Here is a 12,760-nt window from a genome sequence, read left to right as displayed (position 1 = left end):
CCATGTGGTGTTTAATTGAAAAAGCATTTCATATCGCTGTGGTGGTTGGTCTGTAAACCATACTACCAGTGATTGTGGTAAACATGTGATGAACTGTTTACATTGTTGGTTCTTGTAGGTTCAGCAGTTTGATGTCACGTGATACTCAGCTACGGCGATCGTCGGTGGATGCCTGCCCTACAAGTTTAATAGATAGCATATAGCTAGTAAATGTATGCATGCATGCAAGCAGCATTTATTTACACTATAGTATAGGTAGCTGTAGACCTTGTGTCATAGATCGTATATTCTTCGTACCCGGGATTGGAATCTACCAGCTTTTCACACTTTACTCCGCACCCCGACCACAACTCGGACCACGAAGCAGCCTTACTAGTTTCTTACCACAATCGATTGTATCTTAGTGCACGTGTGGAGGTAAGACTCGAGTTTCTATGGCACGTTCTGTGGCGTTTGGCCCCTTTACCAGTTCGTGTGTACAGGAGCCGACACAGTACGTCCACATTTGTGTTTTGCACTGTATCTAGAGCTGTGTGTAATTGTTATTTTTTTGTTATTATTATTTTAGTAACCCCTTGATTGCTGCCAGTCACAGTGAAGTGCACAATGCTATTTCCAATATTATGAAAGACCCATTATTTTCCATACCAACTGCTGAAGCACGGGAATGTCTTGAAGCTGCGAGGTGTCTGGTGGTGTTTTTTGTTCAGCCAATTGAGCCTGCCAAAGGCTTTTGTCGGTGGTTAGTCACTTCCTTGATGGCAATTGTGGACAAGAGCAAGCATGCTACTACCAGAGTAGACAAAGAAAAGTTGTGGATTGGATATCATCAGCTTACAAGCTCACTCCCATTCAATGACAAATGGAAGCGTTTTTTAATGCAAGTTAAGGTGCAGGCCACACCTCTTTTGTACCAACATATTACGGATCAAGTTTTTGAATCTATCATAAAGAGATCTTTCACCGTACCAGTCACAGAGCCGACTGATGATGATAATGCAAGTGAGCTCACTCACCAAGATGAAAATGTTATACGTTATGTTGGTGGATACGTCATACATCACCTGAAGAAGGACCGCAATAATGCCACCCTTGTTCCCATACTTGAGAAGTTAGTTGACAAGCAGGGGCAATCTGGATTTGACCCTACACGAATGTGGATCAATGTTCTTAACCGAGGTGGGCTTACAAGGATTACTGATCTAGCATATCAATGTTTTTGTGACATAGAAATGGCTACTAGAAAATACCTTCGAGCTGACAAAACTAGAGATATGAATGAAACATTTAAGAAGAAGATCGCAACTTCTATTTTAAGTGATGAGGACCTACTGTTTGACTGGCAATTGGCTGTGGGATTGGTTGACCAAAGTAAATCTGACAAATGCCTAACTAAGATCATTGACAAATGGATCGTGATCCGCGGATTCTCTTTCGCTAAGTCAATGATGGAGATGTACAAACAGTCATCAAAAAAGGGAACAGACAAATCTAAACCTTTGCGAAGTAAACTTTTTACAGATGAGATGTAAATTTTAATGTAATTCAATAATGAGATGTAAATTTTAATGTAATTCAATAATGTGTTGAAAATGAAAGCAACCATGAAATATTTACAACAATAATAATTTTTTAAAGTAAAGTGTTCTGCATGTACAGTGTATTTAATCAGAATAATGACGGCGTCTTTTCTTTAAGGGTTTGTTTAAGTCTACCATTTCCAAATCATATGCCTTCCTCTTTGTTCCCCGACAATTTCCAGTAATCGTGTCAACTTTAATAGAATCGATCACTCTTAGTGACTGTGTGTTGCACAAGAACTCATGAACTTTTGGATTGTCATTTGTTCTACCCTTTTGACGCTGACACCCGAAGAACTTCTCCAAGGCATCTTGACTTAGCTTCTCACTTAAAAAGCAAGTTACACCAGGAATAGAAAAAAGGAATGGTATCAATTCCAATAGAGAGTGCACTACAAATACAACAAATAAAAAAAATTCATCAATATTTAGCCCATACCTGTAATTCTAATTCCATTAAGTGTAACATCACTTAGCATCATTTGCCGTCTCTCAGCTGCATCAAACGGTCCCCTTCTTTTATCAACGCTCTTCTTCCAGTGATTTAAATAACCAAGAATTTCCTTAAGAAACTAAAATATATCATTTGCATGTTAGTGTTTTACTAGAGGTATTGCTTTACCTTCATTCTAAAATCTCCAGGCCCCCTGATGGGATCTTGAAAAGGCTTTCTGTTGTGTTTCCCTTGACAAAACGACGAGACGTTCAACATGTCAAATAACTTATCCATTTTGTCAATGAAATAAGCTGTTTCGTAAGCATCCTCATTACCCGAGAAGTACAATGCCTTAGCAACTGACTCACTGAGTACCTGTTCAAACAAATAGTGTATTTAAGTAATGTTCATTTAGGAAATGTATACATTTGCAAAACTTTTACATTGATTATACATCACAAGACAATTTGTACTGGTAAAATTCATGTTATTTTCTATATGCGATTTCCCTTTGTGTTAAATGCTTATTAAGCACATATTAATTTCAAGAAAGTCAAGCATTATTATAGTATGTAGACTCACCTGTGCTGCTAAATCAACTCTCATCTTAGAAAAGTTGGTGAGGTATATGTGTTCGTACTTGATTTTTGGTACCAATGACAAGCCAGGTGTGGTAGTGATAGCCCCTGTATTCCTCTTATATAAATCCACAATCAAATTCCAGTCAATCTTGTGACCGCAACACTACATATAGCAAACAATGCATGTAATAAAATAAACATAACAACCTTGTATAAAGCACATACCCACAGCTTTCCTCTAGCAAAGCAATTTCGAATGGTTTTGATGAGATGTGGCGGATCTGAAATAAAAAATATTTCCTGCCGCTCTGAAGTGTAGACATTAACTGTCTTGTAAGAAAGGGCACTGTCAGAATTATGCATCGAAAACATTTTTCGATTATCAGAAGCCCCATCACACGTAACAGTAACCACAGTCAAGCCAAGCATTGTCAACCGTCTGATAGCCTCACGAACCAGAGGAAAGATGTCAGCACCCTTTGTACTGACAGCAGGGAATTGGACATAAGGAAACTTCATGCTTGTAAACAAGCCCCGAATCATAAACACAAGCATGCACTTGCTCAGTGGTCTAGGGGTGGCACCAGTTTTGTCAAAATGATCCTCATATTCTGATAACAAGTTGTTCACTTCACCAAGATCTGAATAACCAACTAAATTGCCAGTGTGCTTGTCGAAATACAAACCTTCTTTAATATGCATCTCGTCCAACACCAAGCCGACATATTTAGCTAGGTGCTTTGGTCTTTGCTGAGCAACAACATCCAGCAGCTCTAAATCTGTTTCAACAGAAAAGCCAGGCTTTGAGGATGACGCGTGTCGATAGTCTCTTAGTGTTCTGTCTGAAGGTAACTTGAGGACCCCAGAGTTTCGCAACGTTGAATAACACCCACTAGATTTGTGATGTAAGTAAAGACACCACCTTATTACAGCTGGGTGCCACCTCATGCCTTTTGCACCTTTGACTGATGCAGCCTTCAACTGCTGCTCCCAGAAAATTGATGAGAAACTTTCTCCAGAATTTTCTTTCGTGTTTGGCTGAGCATTTGCTATAGTCAATAGCCCTCTGTGGGTTGTGGAGTCCACATCAACAGAATCTTTCTCTATCATTTTATCCAACTTTGACTGCAACTCAGATACTTTGTGTTTGCTCACACGATAAGCAGAATGCACATTACGCATTCTGAGATGTTTCTCAGATGTACTCAAATTCTTATATGTAGTGTGGCTATCGACATAACATTTTCTCTGCTTGTCTCCTTCTGTCTGTCGCAAAAGTCTGCTTAGTCCACTTCGTAGAATATTGTCACGAAAATTTCTGCAGTGAGTGCATCGGTTTGATGGTGATGATGGGGAAATTTTCCACAGACAGCGAACGTGTCGTATCGTCTTCTGGTAAGAATCATAATATGCTACCACGTGGTTACCTATCAAAAAAATCAACTGTATACATAAATACATACTGCATGTATGTACCTGTTGCATCCCTGAAAACCCCTTCGTGCTTGTTGACCAGTGGTAAAAATTTCTCGTCAGCATTCCCTTCACACATAATATAAGGCATCTCTTGCTGGCTTGTACCAACTGCTATTGTTGTACTGGTGGTAGCTACAGAATCTGACTGACCTCCACCTGTGCTTTCAATAATGTCAACAGGTTCTGTTTGAGTGGAAGCTTCAGCTGTGAACACACCACTGGTAGATGACTCAAGTTCAGTTGCACAAATGTCTACAAGATCTGTCTGAGTGGATACTTCAGTTGTCAATGTACCACCATTCACAGTATGTTCAGCATCACTCAATAAAGCTGTGCAGGTGGCTTTTTCATTAAGATTACCAAAAGACATCTCCACCCTACTTGTACTAGTATTCTGTTTTGTTCTGCTGCCATCATCAAGATCATCCGTGGCCAAAGGTATTTCAACATCATCGGCACTCCCTGTTTGATCATTTGGGGGCAAATCAACAGTGCTTGTGGCTGTGTTCCGGTCTATACTGCTTTCAGCAATAACATCGTCATTCACCAAAGGTGCCGGAACGCTACTTCCAATGGAAGGCTGTATAGAACTTACAGACTCATAAGTGGTACCTGCAGGTATAGCAACTGGACTTTCTACTAGTTTAGCTTTCTTCCTGGGAGGCAACTCAACAGTGCTTGTGGCTGTATTCCAGTCTCTGCTGGTTTCATCGACATTGTCATCCAAAGGTGTCAGAACGCTACTTCCAGTTTCATCAATACAGCCAGCAGAAGGCTGTGTAGCTAATACGGACTCCTTAGTAGTACCTGCAGGTATAGCAGCTGGATTCTTTGATGGCTTAGTTGATGGTTTAGCCTTCTTCCTGGAATAATTCTTCCGCTGCACAAGATGAAACCTACGACCCATCTTCTTGAGCTCCAGGAATAAACATTTCTGTTTAAAAGCAAAAAAAAAGCATTAAAGTATATAAATCAGGCTGTGCACTAAAATACTGTTTATAAAAATCTTTGTAAAGCACAACACAATTGTAGTAAAGGGTACACAAACCACATGCTGTAAAACTACAAAATAGAGACCTAAAACAAGAATTCGGCATGTTTCGGTCTTTTTAATGGTACAGGGACGCACAACAATGTAAGATACACTAGCGGATATATTTTCATGATTCTACATGCCTCTAATGGCGAGCATTGGGTACACACTCTATTCCAAAAAAAGAAGCACTCATGACTCTTTCGCCACGGCGAAAATCCGACTTTTAAAGTATAGTAATATCATTATGAACACATTTCAACTCGATAACAACGACATATTACCGTAAAGATCACTGTAAGACAGCTCAAACTCCATGAAGAAATGGCATGGTTCCGCGACTAAATGGCGCCATACGTATATTCACGGATATTAATCGTGACACTTTGGTTAGCACGTTAAGGTGTTAAACACAACCGGGGTGAGGATTGTGCTACGCAAGCTATTGAAGTTTCCAATCCCGGGTACGAAGAATATACGATCTATGAACATACAGTACCCGCTTACGAAGTGCAAAATTACATTACTAGCTACTACTGTATGTAAAGTATGGTACCGGGAGTTTGTAAAAGGCGGAATAAGGAATAGCGCGAGCAAAAGGGGTTAGTACACTGTTTCGTTTCATCCCTCCACTGGAAGGATGAAGACTCGAAAACGAAACTAATAGCTAACTACTGTATATTCTAGCTTAGCTACACACAGTAGTAGTAAGAGCGTATAGTAATCATTTCGATAGGACATCTATGAGTGACGAAGCAGTGTAGTTCACAGCTGTAACAGTACAATCACTATTGCATAAGCCATATAAATGCCCATTCGTTGTGATGCGAGTTATTCCGGTTATTCCGCTATTCCTTATTCCGTCTTTTACAAACTCCCCGTACAGGGTAGCATTATAACTTTTTAGGTATGGATTGTGGTCACCACATGTGGTCTCCACAAAGCACCAACAAAATACCTTAATGTGTACAATGGTATAGAGTTCTTGATGTCAGCAGTAAGGTGTACTTGAACATGGACTTGACTCAAACTAACAGTAAACTGTCTTGACCATGTTGCTTTGTGTATTCTGAAATTCTAATTTTAGCAGCTACAATTAATTCACACACAACTATCAGTTTCCCTGACTGTTAGACATGAGGATACATGTAGTTTATAGACATAGCTGATATACTGGTAAAGCTAGCAGAATAAGTAACATAATACCATCTATGCTACATAACAGGTATTAGCCCATTCAGATCCATTTTAAGACTGTGATTATGTTTGTATAATTATAAGAAACAATTCACTGTAACCTGAAATGCCTGTGTTGTGGGGTGGCACCCAAATGAAGAGAATGTAATACTACAGAGCCGAGAGTTTCTAAATTCCATAGAACCCTGTGTTTTGAAGTCTGACTTATTTAGACCACAACCATCCTATATGGTGATAATCTCAAGTAGCATCCTTTGTTATTCCATTGAGACACACAGGCTGTGGTCTTACTAATATCGTGTGAAGTTCTTTACCTATTGCTACAGTTTTACTGTTGGGATGATCACTGCTGCTTGTGTGACAACGTCAGGGTCAGTGAATTGTTAGGTTGAAAATTTATAGTATCTTTAGTTGATAGTTTGTCTATTCCTTTTATTGTGGATAGTATACCATAACTGTATACGTCTGCTTTGTCAGACCTCATTTCAATGGTACAGTAGTATACAAAATTTCCCTCATAACAGAACCAGCTCATTAAAATACTTTAAAATACTTACGTGCATGGAATTTATCGTACAGTGTGGTATCCTCTATAGTGGAATCATGAAGGTTTGCATTTTTTCATGATAAAAGAAAGCACTAACCAAAAATCAGTATTGCAATACCATTGTGGTGCCTCGGCAGTATTGGTTACTCTATAGGAAGAATTAAAAAGTGTCTTCAGTGCAATCTAATTGCAGTTGCTATTAAATCATTTTTTTTTTTTATTTTGTGGAAATTTTTACTTAGTCAATTAATGCCTGTAGCCATTGTAACTCAATAACAGATGAGATTATGTTATTTCACTGTTAGAAGTTATTTTATATAGCCCGATGGGTACATTTTGGCATACCACAGTACATATAATGCACACACCATGGACTTACCTTTAAGTTGTATCTTATTTCTTTTCTTGCCAGAGCAAAATGTTGATTTGTAGTAGTGCATCTATGGCTTTGTGTTAAAATTCAGCTGTAGTTGTTTAACCACATCTCCACCAGTTGTAGTAAGCAGATTGTTAGCTTCTCAGTGTGTGTAGGACTGTGTATTGGGTTAAGTACGTGGTCATAGACAGTCCTTCAAACAAATTTACAGAGACAAGTTTGTAGGCATACAGCATACCATTGATTTCATATCACACAGGTTGTTTAAAACCTTATAGTATTATTCTGCTTCCACTATATGTCGGACGGCTGGTGATGATTCTGCTTGTTTGGTGCCACATGCTTTCCGTGATGTAGATAGTATTTTATCCCTGAGTTTTGAATTAGTTTTAAGTTTACTGTTAGTATTGGCATATCTGTACATCTTTGTATAGTTATTTTTCAAATTTTTGATGTACTCTCGTAGGTCTTTCATCGACTCTTTGAGTTCGCTATGTCTGACCGAGGGAATGAAAGACAGTCCACATACACAGAAGATGTTTTTGGTGATTATCCAATTCTAGATTTCAAAAATTGATGATGTTGCCATCAGTACAAGTAAGGCAACCTGTTATAGTGCATTTGTGAGGCCATGTGGTTTTGATTTCTTCCTATCTCTCAATGATTTTCTATTACATCTAGGGCCACTGTTTGTGGGGTTGATGATGTCATTACTGTTGGATAGACAAATTGGAAAATTGTGATAGTTGGGTGCAGCCCATTGCACCTTCTGTGGATTCTTCAGCAGTGCGTATTGTACTATCATGATGTGCCATATCATTTAAGGTACAATCATCAAGTGTGTCTGGCATTTCCCAGAGTGCTCTGGTGGTGTATGGTCTCACTTGGTGGGTTAGGTGAGAATTTGTGTGCCATATGTTGTAACAGTTCAGTCAAAGATGTGAAAAGAATATCTATAATTCTTTCTATAAAAATAATTTATTGTTTTTGATTGTCTTATGTACATCCAGGGCTTATATGCAAATCAGTTTTTCATAGTTGGTGTTGACCAGTTCATGAAGGAGGCTATAGATGTCGTGTATAGGTCTATACAGATGGAGCCATCAAGTTAATTAATAATTTGAAAACATTGATTACTGTTTTTATGCATAGTGATCTTCAGGTGTATTCATAAGCAACCAGTTGTGTTGTTGTGAATATTGTACAGTGTTTGAAGTGTGTTTGTATGAAATTTGTTTAAAAGTTGTTATTAGATTTTCAGTGGCATTTTCCAATGTGGGGATGGTAGGTTATTGGTCCGGCTTAGGTTGTTAATTCCCGTGACCAGAGAAGGTGCTCCAGTGTGGGACATTACCTCGATAGCCTGATGAGTTGTGTGGTAAAGTATGTAGAGAGTAGATCAGCTGATGGCATGTGGCTAACGGTATTCTCTACCACTTTGGCTATCTGAGGTAATTGGAAAGTGAAGAAGCCGTGGTTGTGAGAAGGAGTCATTATGGCTTGGTTGTCATTGATCACTGTCTAGCCCACTATTCATTTTGGAATCACATCCTCCTTAGGTGGTCTCCCCCATGCTAGAGGGGTAACGGTGGAGTAACATCTGGAAATAACTGACATATATATATAGCCCATCACAAGGTAGTTACACTGTTACCTATTTCACACAACCACATGACCATTTTGTGTACTTGTATGTACCACCATCAAGTGCTTTGTACATGTCATCATGTACAGCTACTACTTATCAGGACTGGGCCCCAGCGTGCAGAAGTATTGTGTTGGTAGAAATATCCTTGCAAAAACAGCCAAGTTGTAAAACAGGCCTATTTCATACAATTCTATTAGAAATCCTCGAATAAAATGTGCACTCTATAAATAATTAAAGTCTGCAATACTATACAATTGTTCGTAATCATCAAACTTTAGTACAATCTAGATTCTCCACTGGTAGATCTACAAAATTAAATTATCAACTTTTGCTATTGAGAGTATATATATATATATATATAGATTTAAGCTACAATTTTTAAAAGGCAGAAATTTAGCGAGCTGATCAACAATGATGCAGTGAAGGGTTTGGGAGTTTGGTATGGAGGCCCCTGTAAACCCTGGACAAGTTCTTTTTCAACATTGTTGGTACACATTTTGAAATTCTCAGTGACTGTTCTATTAGAGAAATAGCACAATAATAAACTAATTCCAGCAATTGAACAAAAGAGATGAATAATGGTATAGCTATAATAACATAACTATGTGGTACATTGGCTTGTTACCACATCTGTTCAATGACAAAGTAAGGATTTCCACATAATTATTGCTTCACTACTTTATATCACTGAAACCCTACTTCATTTTTAAACTTATTTTTATTGTACTAGTTTGTCAACGTTTTATTAAAGCATAGCTATGTTATGCATGCATGTGTGGGTGTGACTGCTTTTATTGATCTCACTGATTGTCTCAAGCTCCATAATACTAAAAGGGGGTAGTTTGCCATGCCTTGTTTTCTATGGCAAAACTGCCACTGAATCATTAAGGAGTGTGGGTCACCGCATGCTCTGAACATTAAGGGTCAGAGTATGCAATTGTTTATAATTTATAGGTGTCTACTCCCTCTTAGAATACTTTCAAAAATAATATGCTCCTCTAAGATAAGGGTCAATTTAATGCCCTGGTATGTTTTCTTTGCATAAAGAAGACAACAACCATATATTTGAAAAGCCAATCACAGAAGCCAAATCAACACGTTTTGCTGTCAGCAAAGATGAATGGGACATGTACGTAGGAGGACACTGGTAAGTCCATGAAGAATGCATTGCATGTACTTCATGCGGTATGCCAAAAGGCAGGTATTCGGCTGAAGCGACGTTGAACAGTGAAAGAATCAAGCCTGTAGCCTTAGCTGTTATTGAGTTACACTTGTCTGAAGGCATCAGTCTGTTAGTCAGTCAGTCAGTCACTAGAAATTCCATTTAATATATTTAAAATTTCATAGCAACTATAGCTATAGTTGAAAGCATTTTGGGTTGATCAAAAGAATTATTTGGGCTTAGTTTTACCTAACCAATGCATGGTCTCATGGTCACCTGATATTATGCCCTAGTCTGGGCAATATATCACATTGTGGCCATGGTGTAACTATTACTTTGTGGATATTATCATGAACCACGGTAGTGGCTAATAGAGATCAACTATGCTTAATGCCAAAATCCTAATAGAACACATGCCTAAACACCACCTTAGGAAGCTCCCCAACCATGAAAGAAGCCATAGAAGTTAATTTGGAATAAGTATAGGCCTACTGGAAAATATGAAGTCTAAAGGAACCAATAAAAGCATTTTTTCACAACTGAAATATGTCATCTTGTTCATCTTATCATATGGGTAGAGCAAAATGTGAGTACTTTCGGGGATAAAAACTCGATCCATAACTTTACATTTTTCTTCCTATAATATGTCTTTCTTCACATCCATGACCTGCATATTACAATCATAACACACTTTCTGAAGCAAAATAAGTATCCAATCATGTTAACATATTCATTTGGAAACCCTATATACGTGTATATATGTGTATCATTAATTACCTATATTTAACCAGATTATATAAGTTCATACCAGAGCAAAGATGTTGTTGTGTACCACTGTGTATACTTGACTTATTGTGATCACATGCGTAGCTGCACAAGTGTGTATGTGTATTAATTAGAAGCCATACTATTGCTGACCACAGCATGGATATGTCAAAGCTGTATAGTACAAAGTACATTCACTAGTAAGGCGACAATACACTGGTGTTTGCTAACTCTGATAATAACTACTTAACAGCTACTGTACATGATGACTGACTTGATATACATGTTTAGTACTGTGTAATATCAAGCACCACAGCACCTCTTATTATCATGCTAGCTATCCGTACATGGATTTATAAAAAGTAAACATACTAATGTAAAATTAATTTAAACAATTAAAACATGGGAATAGAGATTGCTGAAAGAAGTAAAAAAACAACACCAGAATGTTAAACACACAGAGATCTCTATTTGGACTCAAATAAACATTTATATAGAAGCATTCTCAGTACTTATCTGCCCCTGATTATAGAGAAACTACTTAATTTCTACCATATCCATCTAGTCCAAATAGTGATCTCTGTATGTTTAACATACTGGCTTGTTTGACTCTTGTTTCATTGTAAAAAATAAGTGGTGAAATCTGTGGCAAGATAGGAGTGATCATAACTGGATTTATTAGTGACGGTCACTAAAATTTGTAGTGACATTCACTATCTTGCCACAGATCTCACCACTTGTTTTTTACAGTGTTCTTTACTTTTTTCAGCAATCTCTAAGTATTCCCATGTTTTAATTTCTAAAATTATTTTTACACTATTTGAATAATATTTTGTGACCTGATCTTACCTTTTTGGCACATCAGTTGATTTTCTGTTTTATAATTTAAATGAGGTGTTGGGTGTTCATCTACATATCTTGAGTTAAAATTTTAGGTAAGTATTCTTGAGATATGAACGATTTATTGTCCTGTACATTACAAACTAACTTTTATCATACTATTGTACTGTATAGTAGGGACCACAAAGGTTTGGACCATGGCCCATGAAAAAAACATCAAGCCTCACTTTTCCCTGATGATGATGATGAAGTTGATATTGTGTACTATTCAAGCATGCTTACGCTTAATAGGCGAAAAGACAAACCTACCATTAATTTTATACAGAGTGGTTTTGGTACTCACAAAACTTTGTTCATGTGCCATACAGCTTGTGCATAATGCTGTTTAAAAAGTGATTGTGGGTTTCATTTGTTTTAGTTGTACCATTTGAGCTAATTATTATACCAGTGAGGTGTCAACCTCCTTAAGGACCTTAAAGTAAGCTAAGGTGCTAAGATAAATACTTAAGGGTAATTTGTACATATCTTGAGAATGACTGTTATGTGATTGACAACATGTGCATAATCCCCGCACTACAAAACAATCATGGTAATTCGGGTAAGATTTAGATTAGGTACATGGGAAGACAATTCAGCTGTTAGCATTTGCACTTATGCATATAAGTCAAAAGAGAAGCTGGAAGGACTGTCAATATTGCTATGGTGATATATAGCTGCAGAGACCAGTGTAGTACAGCATCAACAGAGCTGATATCATTAGATCGTAATGGTATAATACAGTGTATTATCATCACACGCTACTTCTTGAATAAAATTTGGGCTAATTATTATGGAAAAATAACAAAAGTAAAAAAACAAAGTCTAATGAATTTTGAGATCATTTGACTACTAGTTCCTACTGTACATCAAGCTGAGGTAGCTAGAAAAGCAAACAATGATTGGGCTAATTAAAAAGTCATTCTCAAGACTGGAATTTTTCCTTGCTCCACAGAGAAATTGCTTGGCCAAGATTGCGCTATGGCATCTCTGGTAACAAAAGGTGGACTGGCTGGCAACCTTTTATGACAAATAGTCAGTTTTGAAGGACTATAACCAAGCCTGGATCTGTAGAACTGTAAT

At 37.6% G+C, this 12,760-nt stretch overlaps 2 protein-coding genes across 7 annotated transcripts in view; both read left to right on the top strand.

The window, feature by feature from the left end:
- Window positions 1-8,468, top strand: part of LOC136252556 (isoleucine--tRNA ligase, cytoplasmic-like) — a 34,014-nt gene extending 25,546 nt beyond the window's left edge. For 4 of the 5 annotated variants that reach the window (XM_066045033.1, XM_066045032.1, XM_066045028.1 and 1 more), the window contains one exon: window positions 119-268. The gene's annotated coding sequence lies outside the window, so the exon portion shown is untranslated. Of the gene's footprint in view, window positions 1-118; window positions 269-7,692; window positions 7,824-7,907 lie in introns of those variants that run through there. The other variant, XM_066045031.1, reaches the window with a different exon arrangement.
- On the top strand, window positions 278-1,649 carry LOC136252558 (uncharacterized). Of its 2 annotated transcripts, XM_066045036.1 has the most exons (3): window positions 278-493; window positions 569-1,179; window positions 1,231-1,649. In XM_066045036.1, exons 1-3 carry the CDS (start codon window positions 435-437, stop codon window positions 1,530-1,532), a joined length of 972 nt encoding a protein of 323 aa, XP_065901108.1. In that variant the 5' UTR covers window positions 278-434; the 3' UTR covers window positions 1,533-1,649. The 2 variants fall into 2 exon arrangements, with proteins under 2 accessions (XP_065901108.1, XP_065901107.1); XM_066045035.1 differs by having other exon boundaries at window positions 281-493; window positions 569-1,648.
- Window positions 8,469-12,760: the final 4,292 nt, after the last annotated feature.

Source organism: Dysidea avara, chromosome 4, assembly GCF_963678975.1.
Source record: "Dysidea avara chromosome 4, odDysAvar1.4, whole genome shotgun sequence".
Classification (NCBI taxonomy): Eukaryota; Metazoa; Porifera; class Demospongiae; order Dictyoceratida; family Dysideidae; genus Dysidea; species Dysidea avara.
The sequence above is the reverse complement of the archived record's forward strand: the minus strand, read 5'-3'. Positions and strand labels throughout refer to the sequence as shown.

Bases quoted from the DNA above. Each gene is read 5' to 3' on its own strand.
- LOC136252558 (XM_066045035.1), top strand. From the start codon at position 435: ATGGCACGTTCTGTGGCGTTTGGCCCCTTTACCAGTTCGTGTGTACAG. The intron at 494-568 runs GTACGTCCACAT...TTATTATTTTAG, and splicing joins TGTGTACAGGAGCCGACACA to TAACCCCTTGATTGCTGCCA.